Here is a 24,299-nt window from a genome sequence, read left to right as displayed (position 1 = left end):
TCCTTAACCTTGTTATCCCCATAAAAACATGTCATTCCCCAAAATATCATAATTTAAACTGGTCTTTGTGTCAACAATCTACTAGCTGGTATTAAGGGTAAACACATTTAGCCAGTGGGGTGGGAATGGGGAAGCTCAAGAAAGAAAATGACATCCAATCTTTCTGTCCCCAGACAACAAATAGGCTAGAAGTATACTTCTGGAAGTACCCAGAAGGACTTATTTTATTCTTTAAAGTATCTAGAAGAACTTACTTTTTACTAAAATTATCTAGAAGGATACTTATTTTATTTTGTGTATAGGTAGCACTAGCTCCATGACAAAATGTGTGGCTACTATGAAACACCGTCGTATTTGTTAGAGTTTGTTTTCTATGAAAGCTTAAACCACCAGTAAACTTAACTCATGTGCCCTTGGGGGATGGTAGGTAAGATCAGCCATGAGCAGGATGGGTCGCTGGCAAGTATTAATCTGTATCAGTGAAAATTAAGCAATCACCAGTGAAGGTGGGATGAAGAATGACTAGCTTTTAAGGTTGAGAGAACTAGGAATTGGTTTATCAGGCAAAGTTGAATGTTCTTAAAATACTGAACAACACGATAGCTTTCCTTGTTTGAAGGAGACTTTAAACACATATGGATAATTTATAAGAGTAAGAATCGCCTGGTTGTTCAGGCAAGTTTCTATAAGAATTCATGCACATCTAGCTTCCAGTTAAATTATGAAGTGTACATAGTTTAATAATATATCATTTTTTCATCGATTATTTTTCCTTTCATGACATTTTATACCACCTTGGCCTTTCAGATCCCACTGCATTTCTGTTACCACAGGTATTTGCTCTCTCCAAATAGTATGGGACCCATATCTCATCCTCAAAGTTTGTCTGGTCAGATGATTGATTCATTCATTGTCTACTTAAGGCTAATATGGAATTATTATGGCTCATCATTATGGCTAAAGAGACTATGTAAAAAAAAAATAGAAAAACAAGTTGGCATTTTAATGTGTGCCTAAATCCTAGGGGTATTTTAAGACTTTCTTATTCCTCTTTGTTTTTAAAAAAATTTTTTTTAACGTTTATTCATTTTTGACAGAGACAGAGTATGAGTGGGGAGGGGCAGAGAGAAATAGAGACACAGAATCTGAAGCAGGGACCAGGCTCTGAGCTGTCAGCACAGAGCCCAACGTGGGGCTTGAACCCACGAACTCCAAGATCATGACTCACAGGCTCAAGCGACGGAGCCACCCAGGGGCCCCAAGACTTTCTTATTCTTTAGCAGAGCCCAGTGATAGATAAAAATCTGTGAGGTGGGTTGTTTTCTGCAGTTCTCAGAACATGCACTACCTACACTGCCTGGAGCCAGACTCACTGTCTGCAATGCCAGACTACTCAGCCTGCTTCTTCATCTGGATATTTCTTTCCAATGTACCCATTCTTCTAGTGTTTCAAAACCTGGTTACCAAAGCAGCTTTCCCTTTCATCACACACACCCTCAAGCCCATCCACACTTCCCTCTCTTACCCATTCTTTTCCATTATTAAAACTTAATTTCACACCATGGTTTCAAGAACTCTTATCAATACAATTCCATCTGTCACTTCTCTCCATCTCTTCCTTCCCTCTCGTCTAGCTAATCTCAGCACACTTTTCCTCCCATTATTCCATTTCCTAGTCGAAGCATACAGTTGAGTCTTAAACAATGTGCATAGTTAGGGTTCCAATCCCCTGCATGGTCAAAAATCATCTAACTTTAGACTCCCCCAAAACTTTACTAATAGCCTACTGTTGAAAAGCCTTACCAATAACATAGTCAATTAACACATATTTTGTAGGTCATAGATATTATATACTATATTCTAATAAAGTAAGCTAGAGAAAAGAAAATGTTATTAAGAAAATCATAAGAGAAAAAAACATTTATAGTAATGTCTTTGTTGAAAACAATCTATTTAAATGGACCCCGGAAGTTCCAACACAAATTGTTTAAGGGTCAACTGTTGCTAAAGGCCACAATTTTGTAAACAGTATTTTGTGAATACTTGCAAAGCAAAATATGGGTTTAGTTGGATTTAAGAAAGGCAGTACAAGAAAGAAACACACGACCTCCCATGTATTCAAATCCAATAACGGGAATAAGAGACACAATGATGGTAATAGTATTTGTCTCCACTCAATACAGCAAATCTAACTGTGAAAGTGGTAAGGAAGGAAAGAGAGCAAAGACATTATTTAAATAATTTGGGGTCACAGGTAATTTAGTAAATGTGATCAGAGATTGTCACATGGAAGGAGTGGGATATGAAAAACTCTTCTATATTCATTTTTGAAAAAGGATAATGGGCTTATTTTTATTAACTGCAATTCTTGACAATTAGCATGAAAATGTGACTACAAATAAAACAGCAGTGTTAAAACACTAAGAGCATGGGGCTTGGCCTTAGAACAGGCCTAATGGGCGTAAGATAATCTACCTTCCAGACTCTACAGAATGCAAAATGTCAGAAGAAACCAAAAAACTGTCATCAGTCATCTAGATTCTTCTGGTACACTTGGATGTTGCTTGTCATATAGACAAATTATGCAGATGTCTAATGAATTTCCTCTTGAGAGCTTTGTTTCACCCAGGTCTAGTCAACATTGAAATAATTTTTTTCTTTTTTCCCTACAATATTATAAAGATCATACTTCTGAAAACACTGTTGCTACACATAATGGTCTAGAGAATGGTTAAGCTGGTATTGTAATTTACTGAGTTATTTATCTAATCATGCAATATGTTGATTTTGTATTATTTTTACTCATATCACTGTTTTTTATCTTTCCTTCACAAAAACACTTTGAAGAAAAGACCTAAACTTAAGCATCCTCACACCATTTGTGATGTTTTTAGGACCATGGTTCACATGCATTATTCCTCATTAATAGGTGTTTGTTGAATGTGTCAGTCTACAGTATCTGGATGACCAATATTCAAAGACCCACAAACTAAACATTAGTGTATCCAACCTGAGTGTGCTTTTCTAGATTATACAGAAAAACATTTTAAGGTTTTGTGGTATTTCAAGATCATCACTACAAATGATAAAGGGTACTAAAGTATGAAATTGGGTATTGACATGTGATATACAGCCAGGTGATAAGATAGAATACATCACATGCTTCTGTAACCCCTTGCACCCCCCCAATTCCCATCTCCTCCCCTTCCCCCACCCCACCCCCAGTTTCCAGTACTCTTAGGGGAAAGATCAAATTCCACATATGTCCCCACGTGGCTTATTCCTTTTTCACATGTCTACACTAGCAGCCTCAGCTCACACATTTGTCCTATTAACTGTACTTCTGTCAGGTATTTGTTTTTCCTATACTCTGAGGTACCATAATTGCTACTGCTATAAGCTCTTTGCCATGTTATTCTTCTGTAAGAAATTCTCCTATCTGTCCTTACCCTTTCTTAACTAGCGAATACCTACTCACTCTTCAAGGAGGTCTTTTGAGACAGCTTCTGCCCTCAATACAAGGGAAATTTCTTGGTTATATGCCCATATAGCCCTCAGGACACTTACTGCAATTTGTAATTATGTATTCACTGAGAGATGACTGGAATAATGTCAATCTTCCCCCACCACCCCCTGAACAACATGAAAGCTGGGTCTTTACCTGGCTTGCTACAAATCACATCATGGTGCCTAGTACTGTGCTCAACAGGAAGGAGTTGCTCAATAAATATTTGTGAATGCATCAGTGAATAATTTTGTTTTATGACTACTTCATGTATATACATATATATGTATGGCATACACACTTTTTAAATGTTTATTTTGAGAGAGAGAGACAGAGAGAGAGAGCAAGCACGAGTGGGGGAGGGGCAGAGAGAGAGAGAGGAAGACAAAGGATCTGAAATGGGCTCTGTGGTAACTGCCGAGAGCCTAATGTGGAGTTTGAACTCACAAACTGTCAGATCATGACCTGGCTCCAGGCAGAAGTTTGACTGACTGAGCCACCCAGGCATCCCATACACGTTTTTAAATTTGGAATAATTACGCAAGGTTCCCTATGAGGTTGCCGGAAGTTTTGTTGTTGTTGTTTTTTAAGTAAACTCTATGCCCAATGTGGGGCTTGAACTCATGACCCCAATAGCAAGAGTCACATGCTGTACTGAATGAGCCAGCCAGATGACCCCCTAAATATTTTTAAGTGTATTTTCAATAGCAGATGACTCATTAACTTGGATGTTATGGAAATCCAGTGCAATTCTCATTACTCTAAAACCAAGTATTTTGTTTCTTTAATCAAAAACACAGTACAGTCCATGATAACCATTAAATCCGGTGCTGATAAGGGATTCGCCAGATTTTGTCTTTGTGAAGATGACTTCATACTCCTGGCTAAAACATGAACTAATATTTATCACTGAGAGCATTCAAAGCAACATGACCCTTTTGAATTCCAAGAATCAATGAACATGTCAATTCCTGCTAGATGGACAGGCAGAAAAGAATACAATTTTGTCTGTACTTCTCTTGTCCTGCAAGACTTATGCTCCTGTTCCATTTTCTGAACAATCTAGTAAAATTCAATTTACTTTTTCAATTTGTCTCCAGCCAAGCTTCCTTCTGTCAGCTATGCAGACATTTCAGTGCTGGCCACGTAGAGTAACAGGAGAAGGACAATGAGAATGAAATTACCTGTGCATTTGCGATCTGTGTCTTCTTTCTTTGACCCACTAATTGTCAACTTGCAGTTGAAGTTTTCCTCCCAGTATTCAGCAAACCATACGTTTCTTCTGTTGTTTTCAAGTGTGCGTGACGTAAAATAGGCATCAAACCCTAAAGAGAGTTAAATGAGAAGGTCATTTCTTGTGGGCCACTGCTGGAACATTGGGAAATAAAAAAACAAGTGATGGTTTTTCTTTGTTTTAGTAGACTGGATGCTTTTGGATGTTGGAAGAAAGAAAGAAAGAAAGAAAGAAAGAAAGAAAGAAAGAAAGAAAGAATTCCAGTGCTAACCTATGGCTAAATCCCTAGTTCAATCTGTTAGGCAGACATGTGGCCTACAAATGACATTGCTACAGTGAAATCTGCATCACAGACCTTAGCAATGACACAACAAACCTTCTATCTCTAGTGATGCTAGACTATGGACAAAGCATCTTCATAATCAAGATAATAATTGATCATTTCAGGGCTTACTGTGGATAGGATTCTGTGCTTCTTTTATTCTTGGATTCTTTTATTCATCTCAACAACCTATAAGCAACTACTATCCTTCCCACTTTGCTGATGAGAAAATAGAGGTTCAGATGAAATAAAAGCATGCCCAAGGTCAACCATTAGGCCATCCTGCATCTCTGATTATGTGATCTACTGACCGGTGAGTATCATTTTAAGCCCTCCTTTCATTTAGCAATGTCCCATTATATAATTGATATTTTAATCAAAATCAAAGTTTCTGCAAAGGCCCTAAGTTAGCGGCAGTCTAACATAAAGCTCAGTGCTATTCACTGAGTGAACTGATGTGTGTGAGGAACAGAAACTCAAGAGGCCATGTCTGCAGAGAATTTCTATCTCTTTAGTAGTGCAGCCTTAAATGTTCCAATGGAGCCACAAGGTCTTATAGTGATCAGACAAGATTCAATAACACCAGGGTAGGCCTGAGGACCAGCTCCACTAATGTCTGCAGCTCAGGGGAACATAAGCAAATCCACGCCTTCCTCATCCTAATCTTCCTGTAGAAATAAAGACAACACTACCTCCTTCCCTCCCAGCATCTTGTTTGTAGTTGTGGGAAGACATTGGAAACTTACAGTTCAAGGTTAACAACCACAGGAAATAGACTTGTTTTCACATTATTTAAATCACTCTGTGTTCCCTTTAAGGCCATAAGGGGGGGAAAAAGCCCCAGACTCTAAACTCCCTGAGAGAAGCATATCAGGTTAACTCTATCACTACGTGGCCAGAACCAAATTCATGGCCTGGCATATATTAAACCTACTATAAATGGAAAAATTGAAACAAGTAAATAACAAAGAGTAAAGAGAAAAACAAAGCACAAGAGATTACATAATATTTTGAGGAAAATAAAGAATATTTGACATTCCTAAGGTCACTTTCCAGGCTGTTGTCAGTATATGCTGGCTAACTGTCCTTTTATAGCCACTCCCTTAACTGATTTGAAACTAATCTGGCTACAGTATGTGATCACATTCTAATACCAATACTGATTAAGCTATTTGTCTGAAAATCCTCCTTCTGCTTAGCTTCTCTCCCACAACCCTGCCTCCAGATAACTTACATAGAGTAACCTAATTACATAGAGTAACCTAAACAAAGGAGAATCTTTGGGGGGAAAATAGAAGAGTCCCGCCTGTTTCCAAGAACACTAAATGTGTGCATGCAGTCATGTATATACATATACACACTCATATATGGTGACTGGTGACTAGCTTTCACTTTTTTCACCATTTTTGCCCCTTGTCCTCCTCCCAACCCCACCCGGCCTGAAACAAACAAACAAACAAACAAAACCAAACAAGTTAATCAACAGTGGTAGACTGTGGAAATGGCCCCTGATTGGAACATGTTTCTGGGGTTTCATACCCATGTAAAGTCCGCCTCTTAGGCACCGTGTCCCTATCCGGGGGACACTGACAGGTGCAGCACAAGCAGACACTGGGAAATCCTGTGCTCACTGAAGCTTGTTTTTGCGGAATTCTCTTTCTTGGAAGCCTGCTGCTGTGCTCGAATACATTTAACAGGAGGATGGCAGATCATGTGGAAGAAGCCCAACCAGTCTCCACCCTGCTCAGCAGAACTCCTTTGGCCCTTCCAGCCTTCCAGCTGACTGCAATAGAAGAACCACTTAGCCGAGACCAGCTCTTGTTGCACAACTGTGGTTGTTAAACCAGTAACATCTGAGGTCGTTTTTTTTAATGTAGTCAAACAGCTAAAACACTCTTTATCACAGCACCTTGAGTCTCTCTCTGTGCAACGCCAAAACAACGCACACCTCAGGAAGAAGTGCCTTCAACAGAACACGTAGGAGCTTCAGAAGTAAATCCTTCGGCCACATGCCACAGCTCTGAATTCCAACCAGCCTCAGAATAGAAACTACCAAAATGGCTCAGACTCTAGCAAAGATACATACCTGCCCCAGCTCAGAAGAAAACATCTTTAGAGAAAACCCCATTGTTGAAAATGTCTACCGGTTCAAAACGCCTCTCTCTGAATCCTGTGTCTGCTGGAAATGAAAAAGCCCGTTGAAGAAGGAAGGACTATGTGTGGCTAACGCACAGGTAGGTGATTGTGGAACATTTAAAAAGAGAAAGAAAGGAAAGCAGCTGTCAAAACCTCCCTCTGTTCTGAGTGTGAATAAACAGACTTTGGGAACGCAAGCAAGCACTGTGAGGGCTGTCTGTACACACCACAGCAGAAAACGGAAAAGGGACATTTCTGAACCAAAACCCCCCTCCTTCTCATATACATATATATATGGCTGGTACTTAACTTCCTCCTCCCCCTTCCCCCTCCTCCTCCTCCCTGTGGGCCTGATGCCTACCTCACCTGTAAGTTGAGAACCGCTCTTGCTTCTCAGATGCACGTATATATGAATTGCCTGAGTATCTCCTAAGATGCAGGTTCTGATTGAGGAGGTCTGGGTTGGGGCGAAAGATGCTGCATTTTTAACAAGCCCCAGCTGATACTCATGCTTCCTGCCCATACTTTGAGAAGAAGGATGATTGAGCAAATCCTAAACTTCAGTGGGTGGGACTTGAGCAGTTCTAGCTCGATTTATAGTATCTCAGTATTGTCACCCTCTCAGCCTCAAATTTATGCCTTGGTTTAGATGAGAGGGTCTTTGCTTTGCTTCTATAGTTGAAACTTTTGCTCAGTACCTGGCTCAGTATGGCAGGAGCTTTGCCTTGCCATCTTATAGCCTGCAGATGGCCCAGGAGGATAGAACATGCTGTATCAGTTGCTGGTGAATTTTCCTGGTGTGCTTGCTGTGTCTTTATATTCCTGAGCATTGCTGCTCTGGGCCCCTCTGCAGCCTCCAAAGCTTTGTTCCTCACCTGTATGTCCTGTTACCATTCTGGGCTCTCCAGCCTGGAATTTCAATCTGGCTGCTGTGTCTTAGTGCTGCTCAAAAGGTAACCTGAAATAGCCCTGTGTATTCATTACCTCTTCTGAAGGTCCATGGCTCCTGATGGGGACACTCAGAGCCCCCAAGTAGTAACTCAGCATATATTCACTTTTGAGTGGTTTCCTGAAGACCTCAACAGCCACGCCATGTGAGAGCCATACTTCCTTCCAGGAAGCCACATAGTGTACAGATGAATGTAGACATCAGAGACACACTGTGTGAGTCTGACACCAACAATTCCCATTTTCCACTTGTATGACCTTGAACAGATGACTCAGCTATTCTGTGTCTCTGTTTCCTAATCTGTTTTTTTACATATTAAAATTAATTACAGGATTAAAATTAATACCTAATTTCGTGCTGTTACAAGCATTATATGAGCTATTATTTGTCAAGTACTCAGCATTGTGTGGAGTAAAATGGTAATTGTTGGTTGTAAAATAACCACACCCATCCATTATAATCTCCTGAGCACGTAACCCTGTGACAGGCACAATTCTCTACACTCACAAATGTTGGGTTAAAACATACATGGGTTTTATCAGATTGATAAATCAGAATGATATTTAGCCTGATGGGGAAGATGGAATTTGAAAAGTATCATTTAAATAAATATAAAATTGCAACTATGATGGTTTCTATGAAGGAAGGGTACATGGTGTTGTGGGAGCAAACACACATGCAGACAGAGAGAAATATCTTAGAGTGTCAAAGAGGGCTTGCTGGGGGAAGTAAATGCATATGAGAAAAGGGAAAAATAGGTTTTAACTGGAAGTGGGGGGAGGACAGAGATTAGACATTTATTCAGTTGGAACAGCATGTGCTTTGTCATAAGAATACTGAAGCATTTCGCATTACAAAATCTCCCAGGATGATGAGGCCTTAAAATCAACAAATATAAATGAACCATCTTCTATGTATATGCTGTCTAGAATTGCCACAAGAATTCTAATAAACCAATGGCATAAACATTTATGTAATGAATGAATAAATATGAGTAAGTTATTCTTGTGAGTAGACATCAAAATCTTTGTCAGATTTCTATTTAGTCATAGAGATTTGCACTAATAGTTATAAAAATAATAAGCATTCATATCCATTTCCTCTATGAGTGTCACATAAATCCTAAGAAGTAGGTACTAACCATATCTCCACTTCTGAGGTAAAAACTAAGGCTGAGAGAGAAATCTGGACCCAAATTAACCTGTTTCTAGACCCCAGTTTTTGACTTCCATACATAAAGTAGTGAGTCACATTTTGGTGGGCATCACAATCTGGAGAGCTGATGAAGAAACAGAGATCAGGCTCATGGAGGTAGGTCAGCCCTGTTACTTTCCCTTCAAGTTCGCCAGGACATTCTCATATTCTTTTCTTAATGTTTATTTGAGAGAGAGAGAGACAGAGCATGTGTCCATGTGCACATGAGTGGGGGAAGGGCAGAGAGAGAGAATCCCAAGCAGGCTCTGCGTTGTCAGCACAGAGTCTGATGCAGGGCTCAATTCAATAAACCATGAGATCATGACCTGAGCTGAAATCAAGAGTCCATTGATCAACCAACTGAGTCACCCAGGCACCCCAGAGATTCTCACATTCTAAAGACTGAGAACAAAGGCTATAGAGCATTTCTGTAGTCCAGTATTATGCCACCTCTTTTCCCTCTCTAATAAATGCCCTATCACCAAACTACATCAAATATCATTTCCACTAGGCAACTGGACAGACAATTCAACAGGTCGAAGAGCAAAACAATTCTACAGTCAGGTTCTGGAATGGGTGAGCTAATCAAAATGGTAAAACTGGTGACATGGGCTGACCGTGCTAGGGCAAAAAACAATTTCTGAAAACAGAGCTCCCTTCAGACAATTGAGAGAAGCAGAAGCAGAAGTCAATAGATGTTATTCAATTTAGTGAATCCTTGCTGATTTATCTCAGCTTAGCTGAGTCAGATTTCTTTCAGGACTTAGCAATTTGTTTATTTCTCTTTAGCAGGGCCATGGCAAGAGACAAATTAAGTCTTACTGGTTCCCTCTACTCATTTTCATTCACATGGAATGAAATTATCTGTGAAAGATTCAAGATTCTAAAAGAGACCTTGCTGTAGCCATGTGTCCGCAATGCCTTGGAATGTTATTGGCTGCCTTTTGGGTTCAGCACACATCATACCTCTGCTTTATTAATAGAGAAAGAGCTTCTGATATGTGATGGTCCAAAGCTTTCTCTCTGGCTGCAAGCAGTAACCCAACACTCTTCGCCTGTGATTACAGTTTCTGTAGCCTAGTGATTTCACCTGCTTGTTTTGAAAGGAATAGACTACCTAATACAAGATGTACAATCACCAAGGTGCGACAGAATCAGAGACAGAAGTAGAAGGCAGAATAATTGTAATCTAACCTAATTATATATGTATACAAGGGTATGTGTGTGTATCCCAGTGAACTGAGACTTTATTCCTTTCTGATAAGAACTCAGAAGAAAAGTGATCTGAACACACATGCCTTTATCATTGGTTAAATTATCAGAATTTTAAAATTTAACTCAAGGCATCAACACTGAAGTTTCAGCTCACAGAAAACAGAATAAGAATTCTGTTAAAGGAGAAAGATCATTCTTGTATGTGGAGCTGATGAAATTCTTAGTATTAAATTGTTCTTTTTGTTGAACAGATTATTTTAAGTTCTGAAATTAATCTACAGCTGATTCTAAGGCAAATGTCTCACTGCATACATGTTGTACAACCTTTGTATAACCTTGGAAGTAAACTTAAAACAACATGGAAATAACGAGCTAGGTTTTAGCTGGCATTACAACTACACATGCATGGTTCTTTCCTCTTTAACTGGGGTGCTGTCCTCTGAAATTTGTGGCCGAGACAAGAGCGTGCAAGTCAATAGATGCATAATTCATCCAGGGTGGTATGTTTGGGATGGGACCTTTCCAGCTGAGGAGGAAGAAGTCCTCACAAGTGTGTGGCATGAGAGGAATGCTATCAGAGTGTTAAGAGGGGTTAGAGGACACAGCTGCCTGCTTGACCAAGGTGAAGGGATACTGACAGATACTAATGGGGCTTCACACAGCATAAGAGAGTGACCAGTAAGTAGTCCTGATTGCTGCTTTAACCACACAAGTCATGCATTGTGGGTTAGAACATCACTGTCAGCCTACATGGCAGAGAGCACCCAGGTCTTCCTTCTCACCAGCCTAAGGAGAGGCTCTTAGCTCTTTCTGGTCTATGTTCAACTCAGGAAGGACACAGGTCCTTGCACATCACAGGGATGCAATACTAACAGAATAAATAAGTGAAACAATGAATAAAAAGAAGAAAAAAGACAGATAATGAGAGAAACAGAGAGAGAGAATGACAGAAGGAAGGAAGGGAAAGGAGGAGAGAAAGGAGAGGAGAGGGGGGAGGAGGATTGAATGGGAAGGTACCAGGGGAGGCAAGAGAAAAAAGGAATAGAATAAGAAGTAGAGGAACTCATATTGTCCACTAACAAAAGAGTAAATCTAAAAAAACAGATTTTGAAAACAGGTCTTTATTTATTTCACTCCTTTTTCTATTGCTGTGACATGACTCCTAGTGGGTTAAATTGTGATCCTCAAAAAGATATGTCTATATCAAAAGCCCCTAAACTCGTGTTACTTATTTGAAAAATATTTTGGTAATGTATAACAAGAAACTAAATGGCAAATGGAATTAAGTTAAATATCTCTGAATGAGATCATCCTGCATTGTCTATATGGGTCCTAAATCCAATCACAAGTATCCTTAATAAGAGACACATAGAGAGCAGGTGCCATGGAGGAGATCATGTGTAGGTGTAGGTAGAGAGTAGGGTAATGCAGCCACAAAGCAAGTAACATCTGGAGCGACCTGAAGCTGGAAGAGGCAGGAAGCGTCCTCCCCAGAGAGCCTTCAGAGGAAGCAGCACCATAATGATACCTTCATTTCAGACTTCTGGACTCCAGAACTGTAAGATTACAAAGTTATGTTTTTTTTAAGCCACTAAGGTTGTGGTCAGTTGTTGTGGAATCCTGGTGAATGAATGCAGTCATGATAAGTAAAAAAAAAAAAAAAAATCCTATCATAGATGCCTTTTAACAGCTTTGTCTGGTCTGAATGACAACACTCAGGTGTTGCAAAGTGATGTCTGGCAGAACATATTTAACCTACAGACTTTGTCCTTTCTATTTTTCCCAAGAGTATTTTAAAACTAATTTAAAAATCAGAAAATTTCATTTCTAAGTCCTAATTTCTGGCTTCGCTTGTAAGGTCAGAAGATCTTGTCACACAGACCCCATTCCCATGTGGCAGCAGTTGGGTTCTGAAGAATGGCTATTCCCTTAAGATGAGCCTGAGCTCTCTGGTTCACAGTACTCTCCCACCACCTCTGATGGCTTCAGCCTGGCTTCTTTTCACATTTGTAAGACATGTACTGTCATGGTAGACACAGAAATTTCCACCACCAAGAAATGCATCGCCCCTTTCTTCAACAGACATTTGCAGCAATGTGAATGGTATACAATCTCCACTGAATTGAGTATTCAGGCCACTGAGAATATACCCATGAAAAAGCTATCAAGAACAAAGGGAAGTTGGGGAAGAAGCAGGATTTAAAATTACACAGAGAAATCTATCCTCCTATATGCAAAAAATAATCACTTAAAAGATGTAGTGGAAGAGAAGACTATAATTAAAAGAATAACAAAAACAACAAAGAAATGTATCCTTCTGTGTAATCAAGTTGACTTTTGTCCTTCAAGAGTTCTGTTCTAATTAATTAATTGTTTTTTAAAAGTTTCCCTTACGTCAATTCTCTCAAAGCTAAATTGTACCTTTTACATGATTTTGATAAAAATATTAACATCTTTTTTTCCCCTGGAGCAAATTACTTTCAAAGTTTGTATGGAAAAAAAAAATAGAAGAATGAGGAGACCTCTGAAAAGGAGAACACCACAGCATGAGTATTTGGGGGTGCTGAGGATTGGAGGTGAAGGTGAGGAGGGCACACTATCAGGTAAGATAGTGTAACAACAGATTGTAAATTTTCTATGATTTAAAAGAAAAAAAAAGTCCTGACACAAGAATAAAGAAATTAGTGAACTATTGGGATAGAATGAAAAGCCCAGAAAGACTACCCTGTGCATGGGAATTGCATATACTAGCAAATAAAGGTAATGTTTCAAATCACTAGAAACATGTTACCCTATTAATAATAATAATAAATAGCAACCGATTGCATAATTGGATAATGATCAGATTGCATTGCAGTTAGTAATATAACACTGCATTAGCCCACAAAAAATGTGGGAAGCATTGCATGAATTTAACCATAGTAAGTGAATTGGGGTTTCCCATCTCTGCAAGACAAGGGGTTTTGAACAGTTGCAGACACCAGACATCCTCCACCATTGGTGTGATGCCACCTGCACAGGACATCCACAGTGGGGTCCAGCGACACCCAATATGCTCCCCATTCCCTGGGCACGTGGCCCTAACTGCACCTGCACAGTGCTGTGGGAGAGCATGTCCTTCTCTCTCTCTCTCTCTCTCTCTCTCTCTCTCTCTCCAGACATTGAGCTCCAAGCGGGCAGATTGTGCCCTGCTCATCTCCACCTTCCCAATTGCCTGTAAACACTTACTGAAGTAAACTAGAGTTGGAGACATGTTGAGTCAGTTTGGCAAGAAAATCATTACTAATCTAGTGGGATAAGTCTAGGCTCTCAGATGCACCCCCAAATTTGCTGGCTGCATCTACTGGTGAAACCAGCCATTATTTTTGAGAAAACAAATAAGAATTATTGCAATGGAAATTATCCCACAAAGAAGAAAAATCCCATGGGAGGTGTTATGGATGAGGTAGAAGGAATAATGCTTGCAATATTATTCCACAAAATGTCTCCAAAGGGCTGTTGCATATTATATAATGCTAGAATGCCTGCCATTTTTCACTCTTTTAAATTGTCTGGGAAGCAGAAGGGCATTTTATGTAATCTCAGTACACGTATATAGGAACAAATATGGGTATAAACAGTACATATTAAATTGATAGTTTTAGCATTAGAATGCCTAAAAGCAGAGTCCTAAACTAGAATTCTAGGATTCAATTCCTAGCTTTGTCACTTGCTAGCTAGATGACCTTGAGCAAATGAGCAAACCAATCTAAGTTTCTCAGTCTATAAAATGAGGATGATGATAATATAGGATTGTTAAGAGGCTTCCATGTGAGAATATATGCAGTGGTGACAATAATGAATGGCATATAATAAGAGTGCAGATGTTAGCTCACTTAAAAGAAAATTAACACAGACATGTAAAGTGAGAAAAGAGAGTACAAGAAGAGGAAATTCAAAAAATTTTGAACTTTAACACCAGGGACTCCATTCATTCATTCATTCATTCATTCAGAGAAGGAGAGAGAGCAAGTGAGAACACAGGGGTGTGCACGGGAGGAACAGAGGGCTACACAGAGCCCTATGTGGGCCTTGATCTCATGATCCTGAGATAATGACCTGAGCCGAAATCAAGAGTGGAACACTTAGCCAGCTGAATCACCCCAGTGCCTCATAACACCAGGAACTCCTGATGAAATATTCATCTATCAAAGTCCTGGCTTTAGAGTCAGATAGGCCTGAGTTTGAATCCTGCCTTAGCCAACTACTTTTTATTTAACTTCACTTATGCTAAGTCAGTGGCTCACTGTTTATATTTTATTGTTGAACTGGATATTTGTTCAGTCATTTGCTATTTCATTCATTTATGCACGCATGCATGCATTCATTCACTTATTCTGGAAAAAAAAAGTTGTGTCTTTATGTCATCTACTAAATGAATACAGTTGTACCTAGCTTAGAGAAGGATGTAAAGATTTAAAATACAAAGGCTAAACCAGCTAATATCTTAAAGTTGCTCAGTACCTAGATGTTCCTTCCTCCTGCTAAAGTAAGCAGTTTCAGCTCAGTTCCAGACAGTATAAAGTAACCATCTTCCCTCTCAGAAAGCCCCTCCTTGATTTACTATGCCACGTGGAGCCCTGTGAGACTAAGGGCTGGAATATATGTTGCTTTGTGGCAGCTCAGGGTGCACAAGTTCAGTTAAGAAGAAAGATAAAAGGGCATCCCTCAAGTGAGTTCTTTAGGAGGTGAGATTTGAGAAGCCAGCTTTCTGGAGGCCATAGGGTATGGTGGAAGGCTCCTGCTCTTCTTCCTGTACTCCCTCCTCATAAAGATGCTCAGCTTGAACCCCTTCATTAGCTGGTTAAATCTATACATTGATGTTCAAGGGCCTGACTCAGGAGTCCTGATCACTCACACAGTTTATGGCATTAACTTGGCTTTGGGTTTTTAACTGTTGTTCCTCTCATTTCTTGCCTTCTTCCCCTCCTGCCTCCCTCAACTTCCCCTTCCTTCATCTATGCTGTGTTATTTTCAGGATACCTCCTCTTTCCATGTCTTTCTTCCCTCTCCAGTAACAATGAACCTAAGAAGTGTGGCGCTAAATCTGTACAATCTTGACCATGATACATGTTAGCACTATGTATCAAAAGTCATAAAAGAGGTGCAAATTCTTGGATATACCAATTTTACTCCAGGGTACTTACTTAATAAAATAAGTGTATGCATTTTTTAGAAAACATGTATGATGTACTAGATGATATTAAGAAATCATTATTTTTATCAGATGTGATAACAGCAGACAATTATATAAATAATAGGTTCCTACCAGTTAGAAATACATTCTGAAATATTTTGGTGAGAAGTCCTAATGTCTGGGATTTGATCTTTTTGTTTGTTTGTTTGTTTGTTTGTTTTGAGAGAGAGACAGAGACAGAGAAAGAGACATAGCACAAGCAGGGTAGGGGTAAGGGTAGGGGCACAGAGAGAGGGAGACAGAGAATCTGAAACAGGCTCCAGGCTCTGAGCTGTCAGCCCAGAGCCCTAGGTGGGGCTCAAACTCTGGAATGCTGAGGTCATGACCTGAGCTGAAGTGGATGCTTAACTGAGCCACCCAGGCACATTTAAGATTTTATCTTAAATGTCCCTTCACCATAAAAGTTCAGAGGGAATAGTTAAAACATGGAAAGACACATGGTGGTTTTGCTTAAATTTTCACAGAAGAAAATATGGTGGATGGTAGGGATCGTCTTTATCGAAACCCAGAATAATAGGGTGTGTTCCAAACCTTGTTTATTGATTGGTTAGTGTCTGTGGCTTAACATTGCTATTTGCATTAGAAGTGTGTGTGTGTGTGTGTGTGTGTGTGTGTGTGTGTGTGTTGTGTGTATTTACCTGTAGGACTCAAAAAAGTTAAGGATTTTCTGTGATTTCCCACTAGGCCATCAAGAGGCTTCTCCGTGGGCGAGAACCGCAAGGCTGAAAGGGACCATAGCCTACATTATATAGAACACACATCCTGGTATTGCACTCCTGCTGCCGTCAGGGTTGAAAACCTATCTTATGATTAGTAGATTCTAGGAAAGTTCCATCACTTTTTTTTAAACCATGCCTTCAAGAATCCACCAGAGAAAAGGAATTCTTTTCTGTCTCCTAAACTCCAAGACTCACCTTAACTTCTATTACGTTCTCAACATCCAGGAAGGAACACAGCACTAAGTTCCCAGACAGGCCACTGGCCCAATTACTTAGCTGGGGAAGATCACATCAAATCCAAAATGATCATTGAGGATCTTCCAGGAAATTCCCCAACTGAGATATGCCTTTTATAAAAGACAGCCTTTACATAAGAGGAATGTTTGCCAAGACATGCTGCATTTCCCTAGGACTGTGCTATAATAGCCCACAAATACTCATGTCTGTAGAGTTCCTCTATCTGGAAACTCATCCTCTATTCTACATGAGGTATTTGCCGAATATCTGTCTCCAACAATAGTTCTTGTCCCTGGCTACATACTGGAATTATATATAAAACTTAAAACACACACACACACACATACACACACACACTCGTATGTTTGGACTCAAGGTCAGACCAGGTAAATCAGAATTTCTGTTGGTGGGCCTAAGCATCAGCATTTCAACTTCTCAGGTTATTCTGATGTGCAGTCTAGAATATTGCCCTAGAATACTATGTGATTTTACGACTCATATGTATATTTTACACACAGTCCTAGAAGAGTTGTCCAAGGGACATCAGAAACACAAAAGACAAGGAATATTAACTTGAACATAGCTATTTTTGGTATATATATCATGATTACTCTGATAATATCACTTGCTCATATGTCTTTTGAAATATCAAATAATGATTGAATATGTTGTCATAATTGATCACATCTTCATATCATTCTTTGAAAATTTTTATACATTATATGAAAGATTTCCAACATTTTAATTAATAAACCCTGCTATATAGAGAGTATATGTATGTCTATTCAAGCTTGATATCATCCTCAATGCAGAGTCAGATTTATACTTACATAGTAAATTGTATGAACATTTGTAATACATACTTTTTGTGTAGAAATGTTTAAGAATTTTAAAAATCATATTATGATTACAGTCATGTGTGCATATGATTTTCCAACAATCATAACATTTTGAAGTAAGGAATTTTGGCTCATAGTAGGCATTGAACTTTAACTACTGGAACTTACCTGTTTTTCCAGGCAATAAGAGAGTGAAAATCAGACAAACTTGTCAGAGAATTATTCTGCATTGTGGAAGCTTCACATTTTATTTTTAATAACTGTACAAAACCATGTTGCCTGGTTACCATCTTCATTTTGTACCCTGATCTAAAAATGTCTCACCAGCCAGAAGTTTTCACTGAGCTCAATACCTAAACTTACATAATCAAACATCTATAACAACCCAGAAGGAATTTTACCAAAATGATCTTTCATTTTCTTCCTAATCACAGATTCAACCACTGCCTAAAGATTGGGTTAAAAAAAAATATTTCGAAGGAAAGATTTTTCTTGTGCGAATCTGAGAGAAAAAATAAAAGAGTAAGGAAAGAAAAACCTTAAAACACAATACCAATGCCCCATATGTTTGACCATTTACTATTTCAGTTCCCATGGAAATATAAATCAAGAGACAAAAAATTGGAGACTGTGAAAAGCTTAACTTCATTGTAAAACAGCACCTAATAAATGCACGACAAACATCTCATCTTGGGGGTGCAGTAGAACTCTTTAATATCCTGGATTTTTGATCCCTATTCGAGCAATCCCTAAAGCATGTTATTTTGATGTATATTATTTCTTGTGTATTATTTGGCATATTAATGAAGACATTATACTTTCAGAAAGGTAAAAACAAGCTGAAATAAATGTCCCAATGTCTTCATGTAAAGATCAAGTTCAAGAAGCAAATTCAGATTATTTAATTATTTTCCCACCCACATTAGCAAACTATTTTGGGGATGAAGACACTGCATTAGGTGCTGTAATAGGAAAGGTTATTCATTATGAACTCTTCTCTCTTTCACTTTTGAGCAACTGTATCCTATTATCTAGGAATCCACTTAAATATTTATATGGTACTAGATGTGACTAACTGAGTTAGGGGTAAGCACCAAATCCAGTCTGTGTCAATCAAATTCCCACTAGGCAGTTTGGGAACCTGAAACTGGAAATAATGAAATTCTGGAATCAACCCAAACTGTTTACTTTAATACTAGAGATGTAAACTTAGGAGTTGCTGATAGCACTCAGGCAGACTGGGAAGTAGGAAAAGGCAGTTTGCATTGGGAGCAAAGAATGAGTCAGTCAGCTGCCAAGAGAGAAGAGACATGGTGGGGGGAAAAGAAGTATTTTCTATAGGGATTAAGTACCTGGTTCCTATCTCTCTCGAAGACCTGGATATACTCCTTGCCCGTGGGTTCTATAAGATACTTCTTTTAACTTTATAATAAGTTATCTCCCCTCCTGTGTGCTTAGGCAAATCCCAATGGGTGTCTGCCATTGATTGGCAACTATAAGGGTTGTAAATAATAGCGATGTGGCGATATGTCAGATATAGATCTTGAAGAGATTGCTAAGTAGGATACACACAGATAATTTTAACAAAAGGGAGAGTTTCAGAAATTATAGAGATGAGATAATAGACATTTTAATAGGAAGAAGCAAACATCCCTGGCTCTGGAGAAGGTGGATCAGAAAAAAAAAATTCACAGCAGTGATAGTCAGTGCATTTGAAAATGTCTAGAATGATGACCAACACTATTTTTTCTAGGTAATTGATGTTCCATGAGTACAAATTCAATTTTATGCTATTTGGTTCAGACACAGAAATCCTTGTTTTTCCTCTCAATGTGGAATATTTCATAGAAGAATTTCATGCTCTGTGTACTTTAGCATAAGCAATAGGATGGACTTGGTATTCAAACCATATAGCAACATAATACATATGGTCTTGCCTTGGACATATTTCCAACAACAAAATACAGTCAGCCTTGTTTGCATCAGAGCCCTACTGACAACACTCTTTTTACAGCAGGCAGCACAGAGTGCCAGAGGAGAATTCTGTGACAGGAACTGGCAGAGCCTGAGCTTGCTACCTAGGTCACTGACATTATCCAAAGAAATACAGTCCCCTTTGAGCTACCAGGGATTGCTTCTTTGTCATCCAAACTTCAAATGTCTTAGATGAAAAAAAAAATGACAGAGCAATTAATCACAGCAAAAATTAATTAAATTAATTAAAGCAAGAAGCCCCATGGTAAGGGAGATTATGAAAACACAATACATAATCACTACCTCCAAGGCACTTTCAGTCTTTGGGGGTAGATAAGAAAATACAAATAATAACAATAAGAGTAAAACTGATTCAAATTTATTAAAAAATTGTCAATAATAATACTGGGCTAAGTATGTTAAATGTATTAATTCAATCCTCACAAACATCCTATGAGTTTGCCATCATTATTATCCCCATTTGATGACTGAATAAACTGAACCTTATGTAGTGTAAATATCTTGCCCAGAGGCTCATAGCTAATAAGTGGATCCTGAACACAGTCTTCCTGATTCCAAAGGGTAAGCTCTTAATCACAATGCAAAAAGAAATAAGAGAACAAAGGCATATAAAATTTTCAAAGGTACTCTATAAATGTTACACAAATTCAGGGGATGAAAGGGAATGCCAGGCTATAGTTATGTGCATTTATTCCATGGCAGAGCTGTGATCTGAATTTAGCCTTGAAAATACAGAGTTCATATACACAGGAAGAACTAAAGAGAGTAGACGATAATAGCAAGAATAAAGGGGTGATGTGATTTTATCATATGTTTCTGGATGTGGATTAAATGGATTTGACTACAATGGATGCTTTATGCAGAGGAGAACCTTATGCAAAGGTAGGATGGAACTAGATTGTGGAATGTCTCAAGTATAAGAAAGTTGGATATTATCTCATAGTCACTGTGAAGTCATTGAGGGTCAGTTCTTAACAATGGATATGATGGTAAAAGATGTACCTAATGAAGAATACATTAGCAAGATTGGGAGGAGGGTTCACATTTCCTGACTGACATTGTGATAGAAGCATTCATCTCTGTGGTCTAATACAATTCTTACAACATCTTGAAATAAAGAAACTGCCATGCCCATACTTGGATGTAAGGGGAAATGCCTCCTTCAAGGTCACCAAATGAAAAAAAGTAGACAAAATATTTTAGTCTTAAATATTAAAACTTAAAACCCATACTCTTAACAATTCAATATGAACAACTCTAAACAAAGAGACTTTGCAAAGCTATAATAAAAGTAATAATTACTTTTCAATAACAACAGTTATTGAGCACTTATTATTTCTAGACTCTAACTGATTTATATTAAATAAGCTATTTATACCTTCCAGTAGCCATAAGATAGGTACTATACTATCCCCACTTTTCAGATGAGAAAAGTGAAGCAGACATAGCATGGGACATTTGTCCATGGTGATGGGAAACTCATTCCTTCATGACTCAGAGAGATGAGATTGCATCCAGATTTTCTATTTTTTTTTTTAATTTTTTTTTCAACGTTTTTATTTTTATTTTTGGGACAGAGAGAGACAGAGCATGAACGGGGGAGGGGCAGAGAGAGAGGGAGACACAGAATCGGAAACAGGCTCCAGGCTCCGAGCCATCAGCCCAGAGCCTGACGCGGGGCTCGAACTCACGGACCGCGAGATCATGACCTGGCTGAAGTCGGACGCTTAACCGACTGCGCCACCCAGGCGCCCCCAGATTTTCTATTTTTATAGCATGTGCTCATGGTTCTGCTTGGAGCCACTCAATTACAGCAGCATGTGACTAAGAAATAATATGCATGTAGGGGCTCCTGGGTGGCTCAGTCAGTTAAGCGTCTGACTTCTGCTCAGGTCATGATCTCACAGTTCGTGGGTTCGAACCCCGCATCGGGCTCTGTGCTAACAGCTCAGAGCCTGGAGCCTGCTTCGGATTCTGTATCTCCCTCTCTCTCTGCTCCTCCCCTGCTCACGCTGTCTCTCTCTCACAAAAATGAATAAACATTAAAAAAAAAAAAAAGGAAGAATATGCATGTCAACTAACATAGGATGTTTTATAAGGACAGATTGAAAATGACCTGAATGGAGAGGAGATTTGGTGACTGGATCCAGAGTTTGGGGGAAAAGATTGAAGGAATATTTTGTTTTGTTCTGTTTTTCTTTTTAAATATTTTTAAAATCTCCCAATCACTGAACTTTAGGTGATGGTTGAACTCAAGTATAAAGCTATAGATTCAGAAGTCAAACAAATGCATGTGATATTTGGAACTGAGAAAAATGATAAATAAAAAGCAGCAAGAGAAAGGGGTGGAGGAGAGAAGAAGAAGAAATAAAATAAAAAATATAAAGCAGAAAGGCACATAAAGAGTTGAGTCATGAGAAATGCCCATTATTTAAGGCTGTCAAAGAGAAAGAAGTCATCAATGGAGATGGGAGGGGAATTGTCAGAGAAACAGAAAGAGGGCATAGGATACTTGTAAGATCCTACAGCTCCGTAAGATCTAGCGTTCTCTTTACTGGTCTATGCTCTGAGACTTACACAGGACATTAACTATAGGAGGGCCTCATGCTTGGGTTTAATATTCTCATGTCACCATTTTGAAATTCTTAATTTTTGAATAAGGGCCTTCATATTTATATTTTGTACTGGTCCTCACAAAAAAAGATAGCCAGTCCTAGAAAGATCGCAGGGGTCATTTTTTCCAATTCCCCATTCAATGATAGTATTTCCTTTAAAAATTTTCCAATCATACACTATCTAATTTCTTTATAAATTATCCATTACCAAAGAACTTAGGGATAGTCTATTGCCTTCTCAGACAGATAGAAACTTTGAGGAGCTCTTCTATAGGAACATAAAATGTGTTTCTCTGTAATTTCTATGCATTTGTCTTGTCTTTCTCTTGAAGAAAACAAAGTGTCAGTATAATTGTGCTGCCCTTTTATCTCTAACTTTCATGATTTACTAGATTTCAAATGTTTTGTCCCATAAACCCCCAAAACTCTTCACTGCCAATTGCCAAACAGGGTGTTAGCACATAGTAGTCACTCAGGAATTACTAATGAATTAAAGTGATTCTGAATCATATAGGTGGCTGTCACTTTCAGAAAATATATTAAAATGTACTTATGAGCCAAGCCACCCATTAAGATTTCTGAATGTCATTTAAAATTTAAATTAATTCCCACATGGTAATTCTGAACATTTTTAATTTTTTTAATGTTTATTTATTTTTGAGACAGAGAGAGAGACAGGGAGTGGGGGCAGAGAGAGAAGGAGACACAGAATCTGAAGGAGTCTCCAGGCTTTGAGCTGTCATCACAGAGCCCAACACAGGGCTCGAACTCACCGACCATGAGATCATGACCTGAGCCGAATTCAGACTCCCAACCAACTGAGCCACCCAGGCTCCCCAATTCTGAAAAATTTTAGAAGGCAATGGTCATATTTACACAGAATCTTCTTACTTTTTTTTATCTTTCCCTACAATTTGGAGAGTTTGTTCATCATGTGGGTCAAATGTAACTTGGGTATGTTGCAGATGATTTGGATCGCATTAAATTAGGGCTTCTCAATTGCAGCCCTATTTACACAGTGCCCAAGTAATTCTTTGTTGTGGAACTGTCATGTGCATTGTAGGATGTTTATCAGCATGTCTGGTTTCTACTTGATAGATCCTTCCTACTCCAAATTGTGACAAACCAATGTCTTCAGACATTATCAAATGTCTCCTGATGGGCAAAATCACCCTCAAGTGAAAACCACTGATTTTAAAATATAACAGCTCTACATGATGGCTTTAACTGAGTGTGTGGTATTTGTTTCCATAAATTACAGGGCTTACTTTTAATCACATTGAAATATGAATGTAAAATTAGTGTGTAGTGTAGCGCACAGTTATTTCTGTTATTTATTAATATTATGATGCTTGCAAGGAGAGTAATCAAAATTTCATTATGGTAAACTTCCCTGGGGAATAAGCCTTAGTTCCTTCTTTATACCTTTTAGTGGTCTAGTTACTTCTTCACACTTTCCATATTACTTTTTAAGTTATTAATGATGAGAATGAATACTTTTTATGATCAGATAAAAATGGCATTTTTATTTTGAAATCAAATAATGAATACATGAGTAGTAAGGAAATGGAGCTCTTGGGAATAGACGCATTCAAGGAAGATTCGAGACAGGCTTTCCCTGCTTTGTTTCCCATGAACCCAATACCCTACAATTTATAGGAAATGGAAACAATGGTAAAGCCCATGAAGTTCTACTTTATGACCCAAGACTATTTTATAAACACATAGGAAAAGTAGGCTGATACAAGTCAGGGATAGTGCTTTAGAATGAAGAAGTAGCCACACCTAAGCATAGTTGCTCCTAAGGAAGAGGGAAAATGGTGCCATTGGCATCAGATGACATGTATGGGGTGGGGGTGGGGGGGCTGGAGAGTTTCTTCAGAAATAGTACCAAAGCGAATTCCTTTATACATCTACTTATGTATCTAAAACATGTTTCTTATACAACTAATTTTTTATCTTGATGATATAAATAGATACAGATATAAGCAGAGCAGGAGGCACTATTCTTGCATTTCCTAAAGCTTCATGTAGGCATTCATCCCAAAATAATAGCAATAAATGTCATAAAATATGGATAATCAGAAAATCTCCAATATGCTA

General features: G+C 38.6%; 1 protein-coding gene across 1 annotated transcript in view; it reads right to left on the bottom strand.

Moving 5' to 3' along the window:
• The window catches only part of GRM7 (glutamate metabotropic receptor 7), a 265,161-nt gene that overhangs the window by 157,351 nt on the left and 83,511 nt on the right, over positions 1 to 24,299 (bottom strand). Inside the window, exon 4 of the mRNA XM_049642243.1 lies at positions 4,690 to 4,830. Within this exon, the coding sequence (XP_049498200.1) occupies positions 4,690 to 4,830 (141 nt within the window). The remainder of the gene's footprint in view (positions 1 to 4,689; positions 4,831 to 24,299) is intronic.

The sequence above is a fragment of the Panthera uncia genome, chromosome A2 (assembly GCF_023721935.1).
Source record: "Panthera uncia isolate 11264 chromosome A2, Puncia_PCG_1.0, whole genome shotgun sequence".
Classification (NCBI taxonomy): domain Eukaryota; kingdom Metazoa; phylum Chordata; class Mammalia; order Carnivora; family Felidae; genus Panthera; species Panthera uncia.
This window is presented reverse-complemented; position numbering and strand designations above follow the sequence as displayed.